This window comes from Carya illinoinensis, chromosome 15 (assembly GCF_018687715.1).
Source record: "Carya illinoinensis cultivar Pawnee chromosome 15, C.illinoinensisPawnee_v1, whole genome shotgun sequence".
Lineage (NCBI taxonomy): Eukaryota > Viridiplantae > Streptophyta > Magnoliopsida > Fagales > Juglandaceae > Carya > Carya illinoinensis.
The window spans coordinates 46,570,304-46,590,018 of NC_056766.1; the positions used below are offsets into that span (position 1 = coordinate 46,570,304).

Genomic DNA, 19,715 nt, shown 5'->3' on the forward strand with positions numbered 1-19,715 from the left:
TTGACACGCCAAGTTTGAGTTTTTTAATATCTATATATAATTTGTACAAGTATATATATATATATATATATATAAATGAATATATTTAAAAGAATCTGAGCATGTATCTTATTATTAATATTATACCATCTTATATTTTTATATATGAAAATTATGTTCTTATTTATAAAAAATAATAAATATGAAGATTAATTCGTTTGGATTCAGAGATAAGATGAGATGTTTTTAGATGAAGATTCGTTTGGATTCAGAGATGAGATGTGATGTTTTTAGATGAAAATTAAAAGTTGAATAAAATATTATAAGATCATTATTTTTTAATATTATTATTATTATTTTTAGATTTGAAAAAATTAAATTAAAATTTTAAAAAATTAAATTATTTATTATATTTTGTATGAAATTTTAAAAATTTTATAATTATAAAATAAGATGAAATACTTTAAATCCAAATGAATCATAGAGTTTGATATGTATTTATAATCTTAATCTGATGCAGCTAATTATATTAATAAAATATATAAAAATGACTGAAAATTTTCATCTAACAGCTCGTTTAGAAAAAAACAAATGCCAATTCGAATTCGAGTATCCGAAACAGGCTTATTTGTTTTCGGCTCTAGTTGCATGTACAGCCGAATCCGGTTTGGCGAGATTTCCAAAACACCATCGTAAGCCAACTCATTACAAATATCTTTTCCTATTCGATTTCATCAGTCTCTCTCAGGTTTGTGCGAAAAGAGTTGAAGGGAAAGTTGGGAGCGTTGCAGGGTAGAGAATCAGAGAGAAAGAGATGGCGCCGCCCCCGGGGACGGAGGGGCAAGTTCAAGGGCAGCAAGGTAGACAGCAACAGCAACAACAGGGTGGGTTCTCTCAGATGATTACGGGTGTCATAAGGATGGCTGTCTTTTGGTACTTCGCTTCCAAATTCTTCTCTCCCAAAACCCCATCCGACCCTTCCCAACTCATCTCCAATCTCTTTCACAAGGGCGAACCCCTGGTAATACCCTACTCGTGCCTTTAATCTCTTTCTCTCTCTCGACGTATTCTTTCTCCTACTTACTCTGCGATCCCTATCTACGATTTTATTTGTTAACAAGTTTTTTTATTTGTCGTAAAAATTCATTCATGTTAGTGATCATCCAATAATATTAAAGTTCTAGTTGTTATGCTTTTGGCGCTGCTTTGGCTGATTATTAAGGTATTTTTTGCGGCTAGGTTGTGTGGCGATTTGGAAATTATGGTTTTTTGTTTTTTTTTTTTTTTGTTTCTTTTACGTGTTTGAGTTTTGATAATTGCATCGTTATCTACCTGATATAAAGTAGAGTAGATAAACTACAGTATCGAGCAAAAATAAGTAAGTGGAATTTAATTTGATATGCCAACATAGTAGACTCCTTAAAACCCTAACCATTCATTACCATCTTTAGATTTTGCCACTTACGTATAACGCGGTTGCCCGAATTTATTTTTGGCTGCTATTGCTTTACACTGTTTTTCATTGTGTGCATAGACCAAATATTTCCCATTCATGTATTCTATTTTCTTGTTTATGTCGTGTACATCACCAAAGCAGGGCCTATTGGACCCAACCATGGGGAGTAAATCGGGATGCATGATCCCATTTTTGTGTTCTTCTCCTTCCCGTACTTATATTTTATTTCTTGTTTCTTGTTTGATTAGGATATGTGGTTATATGTCTCTGAACATGAGAAGTTCAGTGACTTCGGCAACGAACAGGCACTTATTTGGCATGAAAGAAATATTCCGTATGCAGTTTGGGGACCGGAGAGTACCAGGTCTCTTTCTTTGAAGTATTATCCATCTGAGGTATCTCTTGCAGTAGGATACACTAGATTTATCCGCATTGTTTTTTCTTTGTATGTGTACATTATTAAAGATATTGGAAAATGTGTAATCATTTCCTTGTTCTTGTTGCTTCTGATAAGTTATTTTCTTCTGAGCCATGCTTTTGATAAGTTAATATCCTAGAAGGTTGATTTCTTTTTTTCCAGGCTTTGAAGCACAATGGGAGTCTATATGCTCACGTTTTCTTTGCACGCTCTGGTTACCCACCAGATCCAAATGATCCGGAGTACCAACCTCTGGCTGCTTTCGGAAGGACACACTGTGAGAATCTCCCTGGGCATTTGCCATATATCCATTCCTCTTTTTATTCTTTTGGTTTGTTATTGTGTATCAATAATTAAGTGATGAATCTGATCAGCAGTAAAGAGAGCTTCTATTTAATTGATTTCAGCTGTTGTAACATACTTGCCCAAGTCAAAAGCAGATAAAAGGAAGAGCTTATTGGGAAACTCCAAAGGTTCTGATGAGGTTGAAACAGTGATTGAGGTTTGTCCTTTCCTATTAAAATGGTTGTCAACTTATGTGATGCACAAGAATAACTAAATTTATCAAATAAAAAAATTCTTTATGTAGCTAAGTTACCATACCTTCAGGGATCATACTGTGAATAGAATAATTAAAGGAGTGTCAATGTTAGTAGCATTTTGATCACCAAAATTTTGTTTCTTTGTGGGATCAACTACCATTTACATATGTATATCATTGTAAAAAGGGCATAAGTTGAGAAAACAAAAAAGCATGTGTTAGGAAATTTTATTTTAATTAAGAATTAGAAATTAATTTGTAATTAAATATATTGTTTTGAATTTAATAATTTTATTACAAGCTTTTCGGGTTTTTTTTTTTTTCGTAATTTGTAACTAGGTGTACTCTTTTGTATACTTCCTAGGTACTTGAATTATGTCTATTTCCTTGATTCAATAAAATTTCATTTCTTACTTATCATAATAATAATAATAACAATTTTATTTTAAATAAAAGCACTAAGCACTAATTTAATTGGATATGATTTGTTGATTTCAGAATTTCAACTTAATGATATATATTATTTGGGTCATTAGGGGCGCTTTATTATGGGCTAGATGTTTTCTTGTATACGTTCAGTGTACTTGGTTACTCCTTTTGATATATAAAATATTTTTACTTATCAAAAAAAAAAATTAACCCAAATATGGATTGAATGATGACGTTGCTAAACACTATTAGTCATTTAATAATAAAATAGTGGTGTAGTTGATGATGTAGCATTATATGAGCTAAGTTTCATAGTTTGAAAATTATGAAATATGATATAGAGATACAATCATCCATAACTTTAGGATGACATGTTGCAAGCAAGCTTTGATTCTCTATGCTTTGAAGTTGCTTCTAGGCTGAAAGTGAATTTAGTTAAGTCGGAGCTAGTTCTGGTGGAATTTTACCCATGAAATACCTTGGCCTCCTCTTGGGTGCCTTTTTATTTTTATTTTTATTTTTATAGGTGTCTTGGGTGCCTATTTCAAGGCTATCTAGTTGGGATGGTGTGATCGAGAAGTTGAGTGCTAATTGAATGGTTGGAAGATGATCTATTTGTCCAAAGGTGGTAGGATTATCCTGCTAAAGAGCACCCTCTCTAATTTGTCTATATATTTCTTCTCTTTGTTTCCCCTCCCTATTCGTGTGGTCAATTGAATAGAGAAGTTACATCTATTGTTTTATGGAGTGGGCTAGATGAAGAGTTCAAGTTTCACCTAGTCAATTGGGGACAAGTTTCTCCAATTTTAGATGGCAGTTTAAAAGTTTGAAAGTTGCTTCTATTCAATAGTGCCTTTCTAGAGAAATGGCTCTAGTAGTATCGAAATGAGATATAGGCCTTGTGACCTTGTGGAAATTCGTGGTGGATTCAATATTTATGTGTGCTTGGGATGGATGAAGTTTTAATGAGGAACATTGGCCATATGGGGTGTGGTTATGGAAGAGTATCAGAAGAGGATGTGAGTGTTTTCTAGTTAGACTAGAATTGAGGTGGGTGATGGCTCTAGGACTTGATTCTGACATGATATATGTGTGGCGATAGAGTCGGGGAGCCCTCAAGGAAGCTTCTTCCTAGATGTATAGTCCCCTACGCAAAAAGTTTCGATGGCTAATCTATTGAAGTTCTCTAGTGGCTCCTTGCAAGATTGGGAAGTTGATGTCTTTGCAAAGTTCTTCAACCTCTTGTACTCTAAGGGGTTGTGTGGAAATAATTTTCATTTCATCCCATCTTATATCATCTCATTTCTTCCTCAAACATTACGTAAATGCAAACACTTTTAAACTAATTAGTACAACTTTATCAAAATTTTAAACAAAATACTAAAAAATAAAAATAAAAATCAACTTTTTCAAATTTCAAAATAAAAATTATATTCTAACAATATTTTAAAATTTTTAACTTTATAGTATTTTTTATTCAACTTTTTCTCTCTTCTTTTTCAAAACGCAATAAATACTTAAGTCAAACTATCTCACTAATATTCCAAACCATCTTATTACTATTTACAAAATTCTCATCTCATCTCATTCTCCAAGCATCCCCTAATATATTACCTATTGGAGGTTTGGATAAGATGCCTTGGGTCCTTACTAAGAAAGGGAATCTCACTGTCCAATCTTTCTATAAGGCCTTTGCACCTCAGGATAGATACCCATACCCTTGGAGGATTATTTGGTAGGCTAAGGAGATGCTTGAGGAATGAGATGAGATAATAAATTTGTGAATAGTAGTAAAATGGTTTGTGAATAGTAGTGAGATAGTTTGAGTTAAGTATAAAAAATATTATAAAGTTAAAATATTGTTATAATATAATTTTTGTTTTTTATAATTAATAAGAAACTTTATTACCAAGAATAGGCAAGGCCCAAGTATACATGACGTATACAAAAGAAATACCTACTCTCTAGAAAACAGAAGAAAAGCTAATCCAAATCCAGAAAATGAACATCATTCAGTACAAGAGTTTTAGACTGCAAACACAAAGTACTAAAGAAGAAATCCCTAAGTTCTCCCATTGAACGATTTTTGTCTTCAAAACATCTACCATTCTTTTCCAACCAAAGACACCACATCAAGCATGAAGGAATCATCTTCCATATGGCAGCTCCACATTTTCTTCCCTCATAACCATACCAACCTGTGAGTGGATCCACCACATCCTTAGGCAAGTTGAATTGATTTTTGCGTTTTGTTAGGAAGTTTGGGAAAGTTATAATAATTAGGTAATGATTACATGAAAAAGTTGAAGATTTGAAATTGAAAAGTATTTGTATTTGAGTGATGTTTGGGAAGAAAATGGGATGAGATGAAACCATCCTCATCTTCCAAGCAACCCCTAAGGCCCCTATTAGAGCAACCTTTTTTGTTTGGATAGGATCTTTAGGGAAAATTCTCACTATGGACAGCCTAAGAAAAAGTCAATCATTGTGGTAGCTTCATGCTGCATTTGCAAAAGAATCTTAGACCACCTTTTCCTCCATTATGAGATTGCTAGTACATTATGGAATGACGTTTCAGTTGGCTTGGGGTATGCCTTGGAGGATAGTAGACCTCTTAGCCAATTGGAGGGGGTTATATGGCAGCCCACAAGTTGCAGCAATGTGAACGATGGTCTCTATTTGTACACCATGGTGTATTTGGAGATAAATGAATCATTGACATTTTGAGGATCTTGAGCGGATGTTGGAGCGGTTTAAAACTTTATTTTTTATTACTTTGTTCTTTTGGGTAGATTCTATAGATTGTAATGGGTTGTACTTCCGTGAATTTCTCGTCTCTTTTCCTATCCTAATTATGCTTTCCTCTTGTATACTATCCATCTATCTGTGCGATACCTCTTGTGTTTTTTAATAAAATCTTTGATTATCTATATCGGCTATAGCATTTCTAGAGATGGGTCACATATGCATGCTTTTTCAATTGGATAGCTATGAGGATTGGTTTCCATATATTATGTAGGAAGTTTATAAAATCATCTATTAGATCTGATTTTGGTATGGGGTAGTCACCTGAGTACTATAATTTTTTTCAAGTTCTGTATATGTCAGACGTTCCTTTGGTAACCAGTGTCTGATTTTGTTCAGAGGGACATGCAAAGGCTTAGAATGTATTAGTAATTATATAATCAAATCCACTGTATGAATGCTAGGCCCGTTTAGTTGACTGTATGCAATCTTAGGATATAAAGTGGGAAGCATACAGTAGTTATATAATTTAAATACAAGCTATTCCACCCAGCATCAACTCTGATTGCAAATACATGGCGTCTTACGTGTAATGCAGTATATGTCAACGTTGATTGAAATAGAAGTCTCTTATATGGTATTATATATGTTAAACATAATTTATTTTCTACAATCATGATAGTTCATCATGATTTCCATCTTGTACTTCTCCATTTGGTAATCATATCCTAATGAAGATTTGCTTGGGCTTCAGGTGGTTGATGGTACTGAAGGTGATTCTATAGATGATAAACCTGTGGAGTGGGTTTCATATTGGAAGCCAAACATTACAATCAATTTAGTCGATGATTTTACAAGGTATGTGTTTATGAGTGTCTCTAATTCAGTGTTTATCGTGTACAATCCCTATGTACATAAACAACACTCTTGATTTTTAATAACTTATTTAAAAAAAAAAAGAGGTATACCAATATAAAAACTATAAGAGGTATGTTTAATGAGTGTTAGTTCTTTGTAAGGTTTGGTTTGTGGTAGGAAGTTTGTTGAGTTTATACCGCATTATTGTTTTCATTGGCACCGGGTGTCCAAGAATAGTGTCTCAACTAATCTCAGAGGTGCACAGATCTTTGGCAAGGAGTTTCCCGCAAGTGCACCTCGGGTAATTTAATGGGAAAATCCCCTAGTTCAATTGCCCCTAGAGATTGTTTGCACCTAAGGGGATTTGAACTTTAGACCTGGGGGGGAGCATACCCCCAAGTCTAAGGCCTTTACCACTTGAGCCAACCCCTAGGGGTTATACCACATTTTTTATTCCACTTCATTTTAACTTGGGAGTACCTTGGTTATGTTCATTTCTTGGATTTTTTATTATTTCCTTGTGTATATTAATAAAGCCATATATTTAGGTCATGGTTTCTTATAAACAGAGCCAAAAAAAAATTTAATTTGTTTCTTGTAATCATTTCTATGTATATTTCACACGTTATGTTATTGAAAATCATAGATACCACAAACATTGATGAATTGAAGTGACAGGATGTAGTTAGCACGTTAGACATAACAATTTAATATGTAATTTCTCAGATGGTGCATAGGAAGGTGGTGAGTGGGATCCCACATTGATTGGGAAGGAGAAGTTCAAGCCTTTTACACTAATTCCAATGGGCTCTCCAATTATAATCTTGACTAGTTTTATAGAGTATGGACCCAAATGCGGCTCAGGCCTTTCTTGAGTTGTTACATAATTGCTTGGAATCAGATGTTGAAACATCTACGCTGCCTTAAAATGCTATTGGAATGGTGCTTCCCCAATTTAAATTCTAACCCTAGATCTTGATAATAATTTCATTTCTTCTTATGATAAGTTAATGACAATAATTTTATTACAATCAATGTCTTATGATGCGAGTGTATCTTTTGGTCCTACCTTTTGATTTCTAGATTTTTATCTAAAATGTTTCTTGGCTGTAATGGTTGTGTATCTGTGAATTAGTTTAGCTCATTTTCTTTGAAGTGTATTAACTAAATGTCCAACTGATTTAGAAATAGAAAAATCAAGATTACACTTATTCCGTTTTTTCTCTTTTCAATTTTATGAGCCTCTTTGTCACTGAAATTGCTTATGCCTCCCCCCCACCTTCCCTCTCTTTTGCCTGCAGATACCCCCATAATGCTGCACCTCCAAATGTTGCGCCTTGTATCCTTCAAGATCTTATTTTTGTCATCTAGCTTTAGTTTTGTTGTCATTCTCTCACTACTTTCGTAATTAAATGGCAATTTCCCTGGAGCTTTTCCAGTTTAGTATGTTTCTGTTTTTTCAGTGCTTTTACAATTATATTAAATGTGATTTTTCTGATTTTGTTCTGTGCTTTTACTATTCTAGTAAATGTGATTTTCATTTGCTGAAACAAATTAGAAAAGGGTTTCATACACATGTAAAGGGGCCTATAAAAATTTTGATTTTGATACATATGTAGATATGCACCAAGATTATTGATGCAACCAAATGTCTTTAGTGATCTGGTGTGCTATAAATTTACTGGACCTGGAGCTACATGTTAAAGTAGATCCCGCATTTCCCTTTTGGACTGGGCTACACGTGCTAGGGAAGAATGATGTCATTATCCCATCTTTGAGTTTCTTGACTTGAGTTGTAGATTTGAATGTTGAGCCTAGTACAGGGAACTACTATCCTACCATATTCTTCAATGAGTTTTGGTTACTCAAAGATAAGTTGATACCATTGAATGAAACAGTGACAGAATTGCCACTAAACCTGGAGGTGGGTTCCATAAGCATGACCAAGTGGCAAATATTCCTGCAGATTGACCAATCTTTCCAGATTCACCGTAGTTACGGAAGCATGCTTGAAGGCGAGGCTGATGAGTTGAAGGTATTGCTTATCTGTCACCCTAGCAAGTTTTTCTGGCATGAGCCAATGATTAGTTTTGAAAATCTCCTTGGGTTTTGAACCGTTCCCTTGTTGCTGTATTTTTATTGAAATAAGCTCTGCAAGTTTTGCAATGTGAACTTCAAGTTATTTTTCTTCTTATTATTTGCAAAGTTGCCATTGGGTTTGACTTTAGATTGTGTTTGGTCAGTGAGGTGATCTCAGATCACCTCACACTACCTCTCTATTATTCACAAACTATTCAATATTTTTTTACTACTATTCATTACTTTTTCACTAATATTCACATGGTAACTCGTAAGATTTACTCAGATGATCTCAGATGATTAGAAAGTAGAAAGACCATTTGGAATTTTTATGGACATCTATGAGGATGAAGTTACCATAATTACTACTTATAAAATTTCATGACAAGTTATTCATGTCTGAACCTGATAATGTTTTATGGAATCAAATATCTTATTGTATTTCTTCTAGCACCTATCATGCAACTTAAAATTTAGTTTCCTTGTTTCTCTAAATGTCAGTTATCTGATAATTTTCTCAGAGGGTGTTCTTGGAAGGAAATCCATACCTCCTGGCAATCACAATGGTTGTTTCCTTGCTTCATTCAGTGTTTGACTTCTTGGCATTTAAGAATGGTATAGTAATTTCTGTATAATGCAGTTCTCAAATTTCGTCCCGTAGATGTTCTTGGGGATTAATATTAGTAATTAATCTGATTGTTTCCCAATGCAGACATCCAATTTTGGAACAAAAATAAGTCTATGGAAGGACTATCTGCAAAGTCTGTTGTAGTGAGCTTTCTGTGTCAGCTCATTGTTTTCCTCTATCTACTTGATAATGATACCTCATGGATGATTCTGGCAAGTTCTGGAATTGGTTGCTGCATTGAGTTTTGGAAAATCGGAAAGGCCATGCACATAGAGGTATCATCTATAATTGGATGTTAGAATAATGTTTGTTTGTGCATGTACGTCTCTTTTTAGGTTGGCACAATTACACTGGCTGTTTGCATGCAAGAGAATCTGCTCAGAGATGTCATGCCTTCCATATGTTTTGTGTTTATCACTTACCTGCAGTTTGCTTGTAGACTTCTTTTTCAATCATTTGCCGCATACCACATTCCTTGGGTTTCACTGTCTGTCATCTTTACATGTTTCGCTGTATATATATGGGGCATGCCAGGTATCCATCTACAAATGCATTTTGATTTTGGGCATGCCCTTCTAATTGGTGTCATCTTCTAATGCCCTGAAACCTACACTTTTTGACACTTCCTTATTATCTACTAGGGAGCTATTTATATTGCACTGAATCTTTGGTTTACCCTGTTGTGATAGCAAATTTTGTAATTTGTGCATTTCATCCCCAGATTGATAGAAGTGGGAGAATACCCATGCTAAGGTTCCGGGATCGCGAGTCCTATGCAGGGAATAAGACAAAGGAATATGATGATATGGCAATGAAGTATTTGTCCTATGTACTGTTCCTCCTTGTTGCATGCTCATCTGTATACTCGCTCATGTATGAGCGCCACAAGAGCTGGTATTCTTGGATTCTATCATCACTGACAAGCTGTGTATACATGTTTGGTAAGATTGTTCCTCCAAAACTTGTTATATTTGTAGTTCTATCTATCCCTTCTTCTTAACCCGCTTGTCAAGTCATGGAGATTTTGTGCTATCATCTTTGGAGTTTTGAAAAAAAAAAAACAGTTTTTCCTACTCAGGCGTTGGGGGTCATCTCTTCAAAATTTTCTTTTGGAAGGGCTTTATAGTTTTAGGCCTTGTTTGGCTATATGTTCTAATCTCATCTCATTTAAAAACTTCTCACAATTTCCTTCCCAAACGTTACTCAAAACACAAAATATTTCTTAATTTTAAATCTTCAACTTTTTCATCTAATCCTTAATCATTATCCAAACACAAAACCCTATACAACTTTCCCAAACTTCCAAACAAAATACAAAAAACAATACAACTTTTTCAATTTTCAAAACAAAAATAATATTCAAGCAATTTTAACTTTATATTAATTTTTATTCACCTAAATCCAATAAAATATCTTAACTCAAACAATTTCAGTACCATTCACAGAATTCTCACAATTTCTTATCTCATCTCCCCTTAGTTGTCTTTTGCTTATTCTGCCTCAAAAGATCTGTGCTGCCCTTACAACTATTCACGATGAATTTGTCCTGACCCCCCTGTACTGTATGTCATAAAACTTATTGAGTAGTAAATCTCATAAATCAAAAAGATGTTTTCTAACCATGTATTTATCAAGGCTCAGACCTGTGATAAATACATGGTTATTTGATAGAAGGAAATGAGTGTGTTAAAAAAGTGCATTGTGTTATCAGTCCCATAATGGGTCCTTACTGAACTCAGATTTTTAAGAACTCTAAGGAGCTTCATACCTATAAAAAAGGAATTCTTTGGAGTTCCATTTGTAACAACCTAAGGAAAAGGCTGAAGCCACATCAAAGCTATTGTAATGTCCTGCTAAGGCCCACATTGAGTGAGATATATGGTAGAAGTAAATGAGTATGATACAAATGCAGTGAGTGATTTATAAGTTGAAACATTGACTAGCCTTTTGGAGTATTAGTTCACATCTAGCTTGAGTTTTCCTTGTGATTCCACAGTTCTGTTATATGCTAGGGCTTTCACTGTGACCCTTTTGACCACCATCATCAATAGTAACTTATCAGACTGCTTCCTTTGTTTGCTTGTTTATCTTAGAGAGTTTAACTTGTCAAACCTGTTATTGGCACACAACAATTGATTCATTATGGTGAGCCCCACCCCCTCTTTCTTCTCTCCTCTCTCTCTCACTGATGGTAAATCATCCAAAGATTTTTCTGCCTGCTCAAACAAAATAATATGCGTCTTACAACAATGACTTTAGATCATCTGCCAATTTTGCACTTAAAATATCGCCTGTGTTATAACCTTTTGACTTTATGATTTGGTAGAAGTGTGACCGGTTTTTTTCCCTTAGCATTTGAATTCATTGTTGCAGGTTTCATAATGATGTGCCCTCAATTGTTCATAAATTACAAGCTGAAGTCTGTGGCTCATCTACCCTGGAGGCAGATGACATACAAATTCCTCAACACCATCATTGATGATCTCTTTGCCTTTGTCATAAAAATGCCAACACTGCATCGGCTGTCTGTCTTTCGTGATGGTAAGATATAATTTACATCACAATGCATACTTATTTAATCCCCTTTGTAACTGTTCTGGTTCTCCCTTTTTTAACTGACATATGCCTGAATGAGGGATTGACAATGGAAGTGTGATGATGCTAATTATGAAAATTTCATAAGAGGAAAAGAGGTAGAGGAAGTCCAATGATTCAACGGATGATACTGACGTTAAATTAGATTCTTGATGGTTTTACAATGATCATGTAGTATATTCAAAGGACAACTGATGCCACCATCTGAAAGCTGCATAAATTAGTGGTAGAATTACATTGAGAATGAAGTTCCTCTAGCAGTGCAGCATTCAAACCTGTGTAATGGCCCCAACAGGCAAACAAGGATCTTCATGCGAATGTTGATTTTTTTTTTTTTGTGGTTAAAATATTCTAGTCTTGTTTGTCATGCGGGGTGCCATTCATTGTCAATGCATATGCATCCTTTCAAGGGGGTTATCATAACGACTCTGTTGATGTTGTGATTCTGTGTTGGATTGTGGGTTAGTTATATACTCTACACAGACTACATATATGTTTACGTTCTGATTTTTGTCCATTTTTCTGCCTTGCAGATGTTATATTTCTGATCTATGTGTACCAGAGGTGGATATATCCAGTGGACAAGAAACGCGTCAATGAATTCGGTTTTGGTGGCGAGGATGATCAGGTCACTGATGGTGCAGAGGTGGCTGCCACAAATGAAGAAGAGAAGAAAACCAACTGAAACGGTTTTCAAACTTTCAATTGAAACCATATTACGGCGCATAATTGTAATATTTAGTTAGGATAATAGATTATCTTTTTGTTTGTTTGATTTGTTTGACCGTTTTCATCAGAATGCTGTTTCAGATTTAAAAAAAAAAAAAGGTCTCTTCCGGATAGATTTTTTGGGCCCAGGAGGGTGGTTTTGATATTTTCGTGTTTTTTCCTTCTTTATTATTATTATTATTATTATTATTTAATTTACTCCATCAATTATGCAACATTTTTTTTTTTAGGTAAACATGCGCCTTTGTGTTTCATACTGTTGTAACTCAATTATTACAGTGGATGTCATAAGCACGACTGATTTAGAAATTCCTTCAGAAGTTAAGACTTTTTAGAAAAGACTTTGTAGTCATTCTCCTTCTTGATTTTGGGAAGAAATTTTTCGTCTTTGTGTAGCACGTAAAGAGAAGAAAGCTAACCGTTATACGGTTATATATATATATATGTATGCTTGGTAAAGAGATTTTTATTTTTTTTTCCCCCCTTCATGATGACTAACAGGTGAGTTGTAATGATAATTACCATAATAAGAACTGAGGGGAGACGAGATAGAGGAGAGGGGAGAGGCGGAAAGGAAGATCCTAAAATAAAATGTAGTTACTCTTATGTTATGGCTACCCACAAGAGTGTAAGCCGAAGAAATTCATAGACTCTTGCTAACCAATTCGGCTGTGTCAAACACCGACCGTCGTCAGATCAAGGTATCAAAAACACGTTGCAAGCAAGTCCACACACCATAAGATTGACCTAATTGAAACCGAGAGGATAAAGCGACAGCCCACCCTCTGTTCAAGTTTAAGATGCAAATCATGCATTTACGACTAAAATTTTGCACACTATTAATAATAATAGCAACAGTTCTCAAAAAATTCATTCACAGAAAACTAAAAGCACCACCAAAGGGCCCCCAACGAAACCTCTTAATTAACCTAACAGCAAATCATACCAGAGTTACGAAAACCACAAAATAAAACAGCTTTCCAAACAACTGTAGGACACTTATCAGGGTCCACACGCGCTAACTATTATTTTCCCTGTTTCTTCTATCTTTGGAGGAGTATATTCTTTGAGCGTACCATTAACCAGAGGTAAAAGTTTATAGCGTCTTTTAAAGGAATTAGTGGACAAAGTGTGCATGGATCTTTCTGTTTAAGGAGCTGGGGGAGGGGAGAAGCAGGAAGCAGGCTTTTCCACTCAACCGTCAAAAGCTGTTGTTGGTGGAATCATCGGGGCGCGGTGGGGGAGTGTACTTGTCCATGAGCTGGGTTAGTTCAGCATTGAACTCTTTTTCCAGCTCTACTTCTTCATCCCAGTGCCTCCGCTTCATTGCAGCCATCTTCTCTCCGTGAACTTTAATTAGTTTGTCTCTCTCCTCCACAAAATCTTCCATCTCTCTGTCTTGTACCTTTATGTATTTTGCAATTTCCTCCACCCTATGGACAAAACGAATGGCAAAATGCAAATAGAACAAAAAAAATTGTTATTCTGGGCACGACTCAGCTGAATTATTTACCCAAAAGTATATTTTACCTAAGCTTGTATTCGTCTGCATTTGAAGGATTTTCATTTAACTGCTTCACCTTATCACGCTCTTCTTGCTGCATCCTCTCAAAATCTTCTTCCTTGGCCTCCCTTGATTCATGTATGGTTTTGATCTGGTCCTTAAAAAATTGTTCTTGAAGGTACATCTTCATTTAAAAAAAAAAAAAAACACTTTAAAAACTAAGTCCACTTGAATAGATTTACAGAAAAAGAACGGATATCCAGCAACCATTAAGAACCAAAGAGAAAAAGGGCAGCAAGCATTTCATCCCGATTTCCGACAACATGAAAAATTAAAAAGGAAAAAAGAAACTCAAAGATGTTTCTAAGTTGTAAAGGGGCAAGAAAGAGTGAGTGACTCAGAGACAAGCATGGTAACATTGTTTATCATAAATACAACCACAGTCATAGTAACATAAATATAATATTTTTTCAAATGACACCAACAAAATTTATTCTTTTGGTGTAATTCGCAAAACCCACACACCATATCAAACAATAACCACAATAGCGCATGCATAAGCAAGCAAAATCCCAGTAATTGAAAAAGAAGATCATATATGCAAAGCCAGAAAAGCATACTAGCCTTTCCTTGATGTCTTATGGCTAGAAAATGAAAATGAAATGACAAACCATTAAATGGATTGATACGAAAAACTAACACACAGTATGCATATTTTCTTTTACTTTTCTGATAATTAAAACTTTGCAATCTGCTTTAATGGTATATAAGCATAGCAAGTCTCAGCATGTAATATTTATACAAACAAGATCTTTCATCTCAATTGCTAAGTTACCATGGACCTATTACTCATTACTGAATTTGTTTACTGATCAGAAAACCGTGGACCCATTGCAATATTATATAAGCCCATTTACCATGCCCATTCCTCACGTCAGAAATTATACCTACAAAGTCATCAAAAAGTAACTGATAGTAATAAGACACCAACAAAGTCGTCTAATGGGTCGGAAGCCTCTACTTTAGTCATCATTTCAGGAACAAACTCTGGAACCCGAACTGCTTTATTATTAGTCTCCACATAAGCACATGAAAGCAGGGTCTAACAACTGTTGCTTAAATACACCACTAATGTGTATCTCAACCAGAGTAACATTACCTCTTCCTTGTTCTCTTCATGCTGCAGTTTGGTTCTGTGTTTTACAATGCGCATCTCCTCCTGTGCCTTGCGCAGCTTCTCACTCGTAATATCAAGACATTCTTCGACAGCTTTTGAATAACTCTTTTCCTTCACAACCTTGTTCTTCAAATAGATAAGCTGCTGGTTGTCCTCACTCATCTGCCTAATTTGGTTCACAACCATCTCCTGGTATGATCTAATCTCGTACTTCAGCTTAGATTTTCCTAATCAAATCATAAAGCATGTCAGAGGCACATTTAAAAAGACAGAAATTTAAAGAGAACATTATGCATTTAAGTTAGTTATTATATTTTTATGAGGAGGAATCCCAAAGACAGCAAACACAACAAGTCTTTTACCAGGTTAAACCCCAACCCGCGTAATGCGTTCCCATCACACGGATCAGGTAAATAATAGGCTTTTAAACAATGGAACGTGGCCCTTAGAAATTTTTTGCACCAAATGATTCAAACCTTAGACATGGAGGAGTATACCACGAAGGCCTAGGCCCTTATCATTGGAACCAACCCCTAGGGGTTATCCACTTAAGTTACCACAAGACCTCGAGGGATTCAACCAACAGGAAAGAGATGAAAAAGACGGGAAGAACCTTGGGAATGATAGTTAAATATATCCAAATCCTCTTTCACTGCCATGTAGCCATAAAGCTGGCGCTTCCCACCTTGATAAAATAAGACACGACGACGCTCCCAAGCATCTCTGTCAGTTCCTTGCTCGGCAAAATGCTTATGCAGGCGTTCAGCTTCCAAATAACCCCTTGCAGATGCCTCAAAGATCAAAACACTCATACCACGATGCCCTTGTGGACCATACGAGTGTCGAGCCTTAATAGCAGCATATGAGCTGAAGTAGTCGAGAAGCTCTTGATTCCCCATTCCTACCCACTGAAATACATTTCACACAAAGTAGAGTAAAACAAGAGTAAATATCAAATCAATCTTTTTCTTTACAAGGTTAAAAAAAGGAAATCTTTATATGAAGGATAAAAGACTACATTTGTGATTACAATTTATTGTATTGATTTGCAAAAAAAGAAACAAAATATGATAATACCTTTTCATTTTCATCCTGTTCAAGCCTTGTGTTCATGATGACAACCATCGGAGGCCAAATTATTTCATGGTCTTTTTCATCTTTCAGACCTTTCCATTTACCAAATGCCTCTCCAGCCGGAATAACCGATGTTCCCCTCAGGCGCAATTCTTCCTCCAAGAGTTCAGCCAGCTCCCTGTGGATCTTCATCCTGTTTGCCCCTTTGGTTTTGGCATGTGTCATCAAAGGCTGCAGCCCTCGATACCAATCAATGGCACCAGGACCACCTTGGCATGCAGGACAATGCCACTGCCTTGTCGGATTATTTATGTCGTCTACAGACAAGCTATCCAAAATTTCAAAGAACTTCTTGAACCATCTGCTCTTCTTTCGAGTGTTATGGCTCTTTTGGCTAGCATCAGAGTCATCATCATCACTCATATCCTCATCAGTATCTTCCATGACATCAGAGTCCTCGTCATCAGCCTCATCAACATTGTCATCCTTATCAGCATCGACATCATTATCATGACGGGAGTTCAAAATGGTTTCATCCTTCAACTGGCCATCTTCTAAGCCCTTGGATTGAGTGGAAACAGATATAGCAGGCCAGTTCCATCCATGCTCCAATGGAGGGCCAATTACAGGTTGTGGGGCCACATAATTACCCTCAAAGCCCCTAGTGGATGATTGGTGCCTTGGCTGTCCCCTGCCTGCAGGTCGCTTAGAATCAGCAGTTTGTGTTGACCAGGAATTCACAGAAGCCCTTCCTGGGGCACCGTTACCTCGCATCCATCGTTTTTGACCCATATTTGGATTTCCCCAAGCTCTAGAACTACTACTACTTTGAGAACCCATTTGTTTTGCAGCACTGCTTCCAGCTCTGTTCTTGGGCTTCCTTGCAACCTCCCATTGACCATCATCTTGTTCTGAGTTCAGGTTGATGTCTGCCATTTTATTATTCAAGTGGTCAACCTTAGGGCTATTGACTTCTGATAGATTCTTCCCCTTGGATGATTGATCACCTCCTCTACCTGAACTCATCTTTGCCTGTAACAGAATGTGCACAAGTAATACACCTAAGAAATGGATGCGCATAGGAATCAAGTCATAGAAACCAACTTTATCACCAATAACAATCTATCAAATATTAAATCATACACCCTTATGAAAAACTGTATCATTCTTCTTGTGTGAAGTGCGAGGCGAAAGATATTGGGAGAAAATATGTCGATGAGAGAGCAAAAGAAGTCATCTATTCACAATGTAAGCTGAAAAATATCTACTATATCACAGCACGTAGAATGCAAAAGATTTGACACGAGATAGTAATAACCATTGTATGTATCCTTTTTTTCATGACACTAGAAAAACCTTAATGACATTAAAGGAGAGAATGAAAATCAAAACAAAATATCATTATTAGGACCTCCAAGACCTACATTTCCATATTAAATACATTATAACAGGAGATATTTATTGTAAGATCAAGAGGATGGTATCCAGCAGTAGAAATTTGATCCTTTCCAGCCACTTACGCACATAATAAAATAGTACAATTTAGGGGCATAAACTATTTTTAAACTTCAACTATTTGAATATCACAGAAAACTTACTACAAGAAGTGAACATCTTCTGAGTAATAGATGAATAATAAAACCATTTCACAGAATATTATTTTCCACCAATGCTTCTGTTAGAAAAATTGCTTTAAAAAGACTTAAAATGTGCAGATAAAACTAAAAATGGCGTCCCTTATTTTGTTTTTTTATTCTTTAATAGCAAAGTTGTTGAATGTTCAGATTCATCTTACCACAAGCATTCGTCCTTTTCATTAACTTTTCTTTCTCGGAAACTAAACAGAATATATGAGTTGTTTGGTCAAGAATAAACCAAATAGCACCAAGTTGATTTTTACATATTTACAGATAAAAAATGCAGCATCAGTATACCTTTTACTTTTTGCATCAGTTTCTCAGCAACCAAATGGAGCATAAGGGACATTAAACCCAAAAAATAAAAATAAAAACTTTCTAATAAAATAATATAGAATACCCCAATTAATACAAGAATACCGACAGACACCAACACCACGTCCATCGCACATGCCAGGCCATAGATCAAACGGTGCAGAACACAAGTTCAAAAACCTCGACTGAACGCGAGCTACAGTTTTAGAAAGAGCGTAGGCTAAATGCATCTTTTGAAAAAAAAAAAAAAAAAACTCTAGCTTGCAGAAACTGTTCGGATTCGACAATCCATTTGAGACAAAGATCAACAAGGAGAAATAAGTACATATGCATAGACACCTAGATATAGCGCGTATATTTATACACACACAGATGGAAAAATAGGGAGAAAAGTATAAATAGGTTCGAGTTCAACGAGATGTAATGCAAGTAGAGCAAACGCAAAAGCGATACATATTGAAACATAAAAGTAAATAGTGTACGGAAAGAGGGTTTGGTGAGAGAGAGAGAGAGAGAGAGAGAGAGAAGAGTACCGCAGGTGGTATCAGTGAATTGGAAGCGATCGTTTCCGAAGAAGGAGGTAGAAGGGCGAGGTTAGCTGTGAAACCCGGCGGCGATTTGTTCGGGAGAGCGGTAGGATCGGGCGTGGGAGACGGAGAGTAACCGAGAGAGACTGAGAAATAATGGGGAAATGCTTGCTGCGAAAGTTTTGTCTAAATATACAGGTCCCGGTCCAGTAAAGGTCCCGTCAGTCGGCTCGGACCCAGATATATTTTAAAAATAAATTAAATACTGACTTTTAAGAAAAAAAAAAAAAAAAAGATTATACTCAGTGGGCAAGCTAGTTTTTATTTTTTTATGACTTAAAGTGTGATTATATTTTTATGACAAAAGGAATCTCTTTTAATTGTCGGATTGGATCTTTTATTTTTTGTGTTATTTTTACCAAAAAAAAAAAAATAGTAAAAACCATTCTTTTTTTTTTTACATTTAAAATCTATTTAAATAATAATGAAATTATTTGAATTAAAATATTTCATTTAGTTTTAAACAATTAAGAGAAAAAATTAAATAAAAATATTATAAATTTAAAAAATTATTTGAATATAATTTTTTATATTATTTTTGTTTGAAATTTAAAAATTATAATTTTTTTTATGTTTTGTTTGAAAATTTGAAAAAGTTATATTAAATTTTGTGTTTAAATAATAATTATGTAATAATTAGATAAAAAAAAGTTAAAATTTTGAAATTAAAAAATATTTTGTGATTAAACTCATTGTCCAAACAAGTCCTTATTCTCTACTCCCCACTTATACTTATGTTTTGCCTTGTGGCTAATAACACTACTATATATACTAGTATTATATATATTGACAGTTTAGGAAGAATCTTGTTTGTTACAAATATTGACTTGATATTTACAGTCTTAGATACGAAAGGAATATGTATATTGGCCCTTTAATTATTGTAAGGAACTACAAATTGAGCCTTAGGTAACATGATTGCTTAATGAGAAATGATTTGTGCAGTCGGTAAATGCAGTCAGTG

General features: G+C 35.2%; 2 protein-coding genes across 3 annotated transcripts; one reads left to right on the top strand and one right to left on the bottom strand.

Moving 5' to 3' along the window:
• The first annotated feature begins 659 nt into the window (after nt 1-659).
• LOC122297581 (cleft lip and palate transmembrane protein 1 homolog) lies at nt 660-12,570 on the top strand. Its single transcript, XM_043107692.1, has 12 exons — nt 660-1,000; nt 1,684-1,830; nt 2,016-2,130; nt 2,261-2,355; nt 6,323-6,426; nt 7,728-7,765; nt 8,226-8,461; nt 9,027-9,120; nt 9,218-9,408; nt 9,855-10,074; nt 11,507-11,674; nt 12,262-12,570. Exons 1-12 carry the CDS (start codon nt 794-796, stop codon nt 12,411-12,413), a joined length of 1,767 nt encoding a protein of 588 aa, XP_042963626.1. The 5' UTR covers nt 660-793; the 3' UTR covers nt 12,414-12,570.
• Nucleotides 12,571-13,271: 701 nt separating this feature from the next.
• Nucleotides 13,272-18,878, bottom strand: LOC122297580 (protein SUPPRESSOR OF GENE SILENCING 3). Of its 2 annotated transcripts, none has more exons than XM_043107691.1 (6): nt 18,698-18,878; nt 16,216-17,273; nt 15,752-16,046; nt 15,121-15,365; nt 13,988-14,145; nt 13,272-13,890 (listed from the first exon to the last, which is right to left on the bottom strand). In XM_043107691.1, the coding sequence occupies exons 2-6, from the start codon at nt 17,236-17,238 to the stop codon at nt 13,659-13,661; spliced, it is 1,953 nt and encodes a 650-aa protein (XP_042963625.1). In that variant the 5' UTR covers nt 17,239-17,273; nt 18,698-18,878; the 3' UTR covers nt 13,272-13,658. The 2 variants fall into 2 exon arrangements, with proteins under 2 accessions (XP_042963625.1, XP_042963624.1); XM_043107690.1 differs by having other exon boundaries at nt 16,216-17,244; nt 18,698-18,877.
• Between the last annotated feature and the right edge of the window lie 837 nt (nt 18,879-19,715).

Coding starts and splice junctions, on each gene's coding strand:
- LOC122297581 (XM_043107692.1), top strand. CDS start 794: ATGGCGCCGCCCCCGGGGACGGAGGGGCAAGTTCAAGGGCAGCAAGGT. Junction 2,356..6,322: donor AGGTTGAAACAGTGATTGAG/GTTTGTCCTTTC, acceptor CTTGGGCTTCAG/GTGGTTGATGGTACTGAAGG. Junction 7,766..8,225: donor ACCTCCAAATGTTGCGCCTT/GTATCCTTCAAG, acceptor CTTGAGTTGTAG/ATTTGAATGTTGAGCCTAGT.
- LOC122297580 (XM_043107691.1), bottom strand. CDS start 17,238: ATGAGTTCAGGTAGAGGAGGTGATCAATCATCCAAGGGGAAGAATCTA. Junction 14,146..15,120: donor ATGAAGAGAACAAGGAAGAG/GTAATGTTACTC, acceptor TTTTAAATGAAG/ATGTACCTTCAAGAACAATT. Junction 13,891..13,987: donor GCAGACGAATACAAGCTTAG/GTAAAATATACT, acceptor TTTTGTCCATAG/GGTGGAGGAAATTGCAAAAT.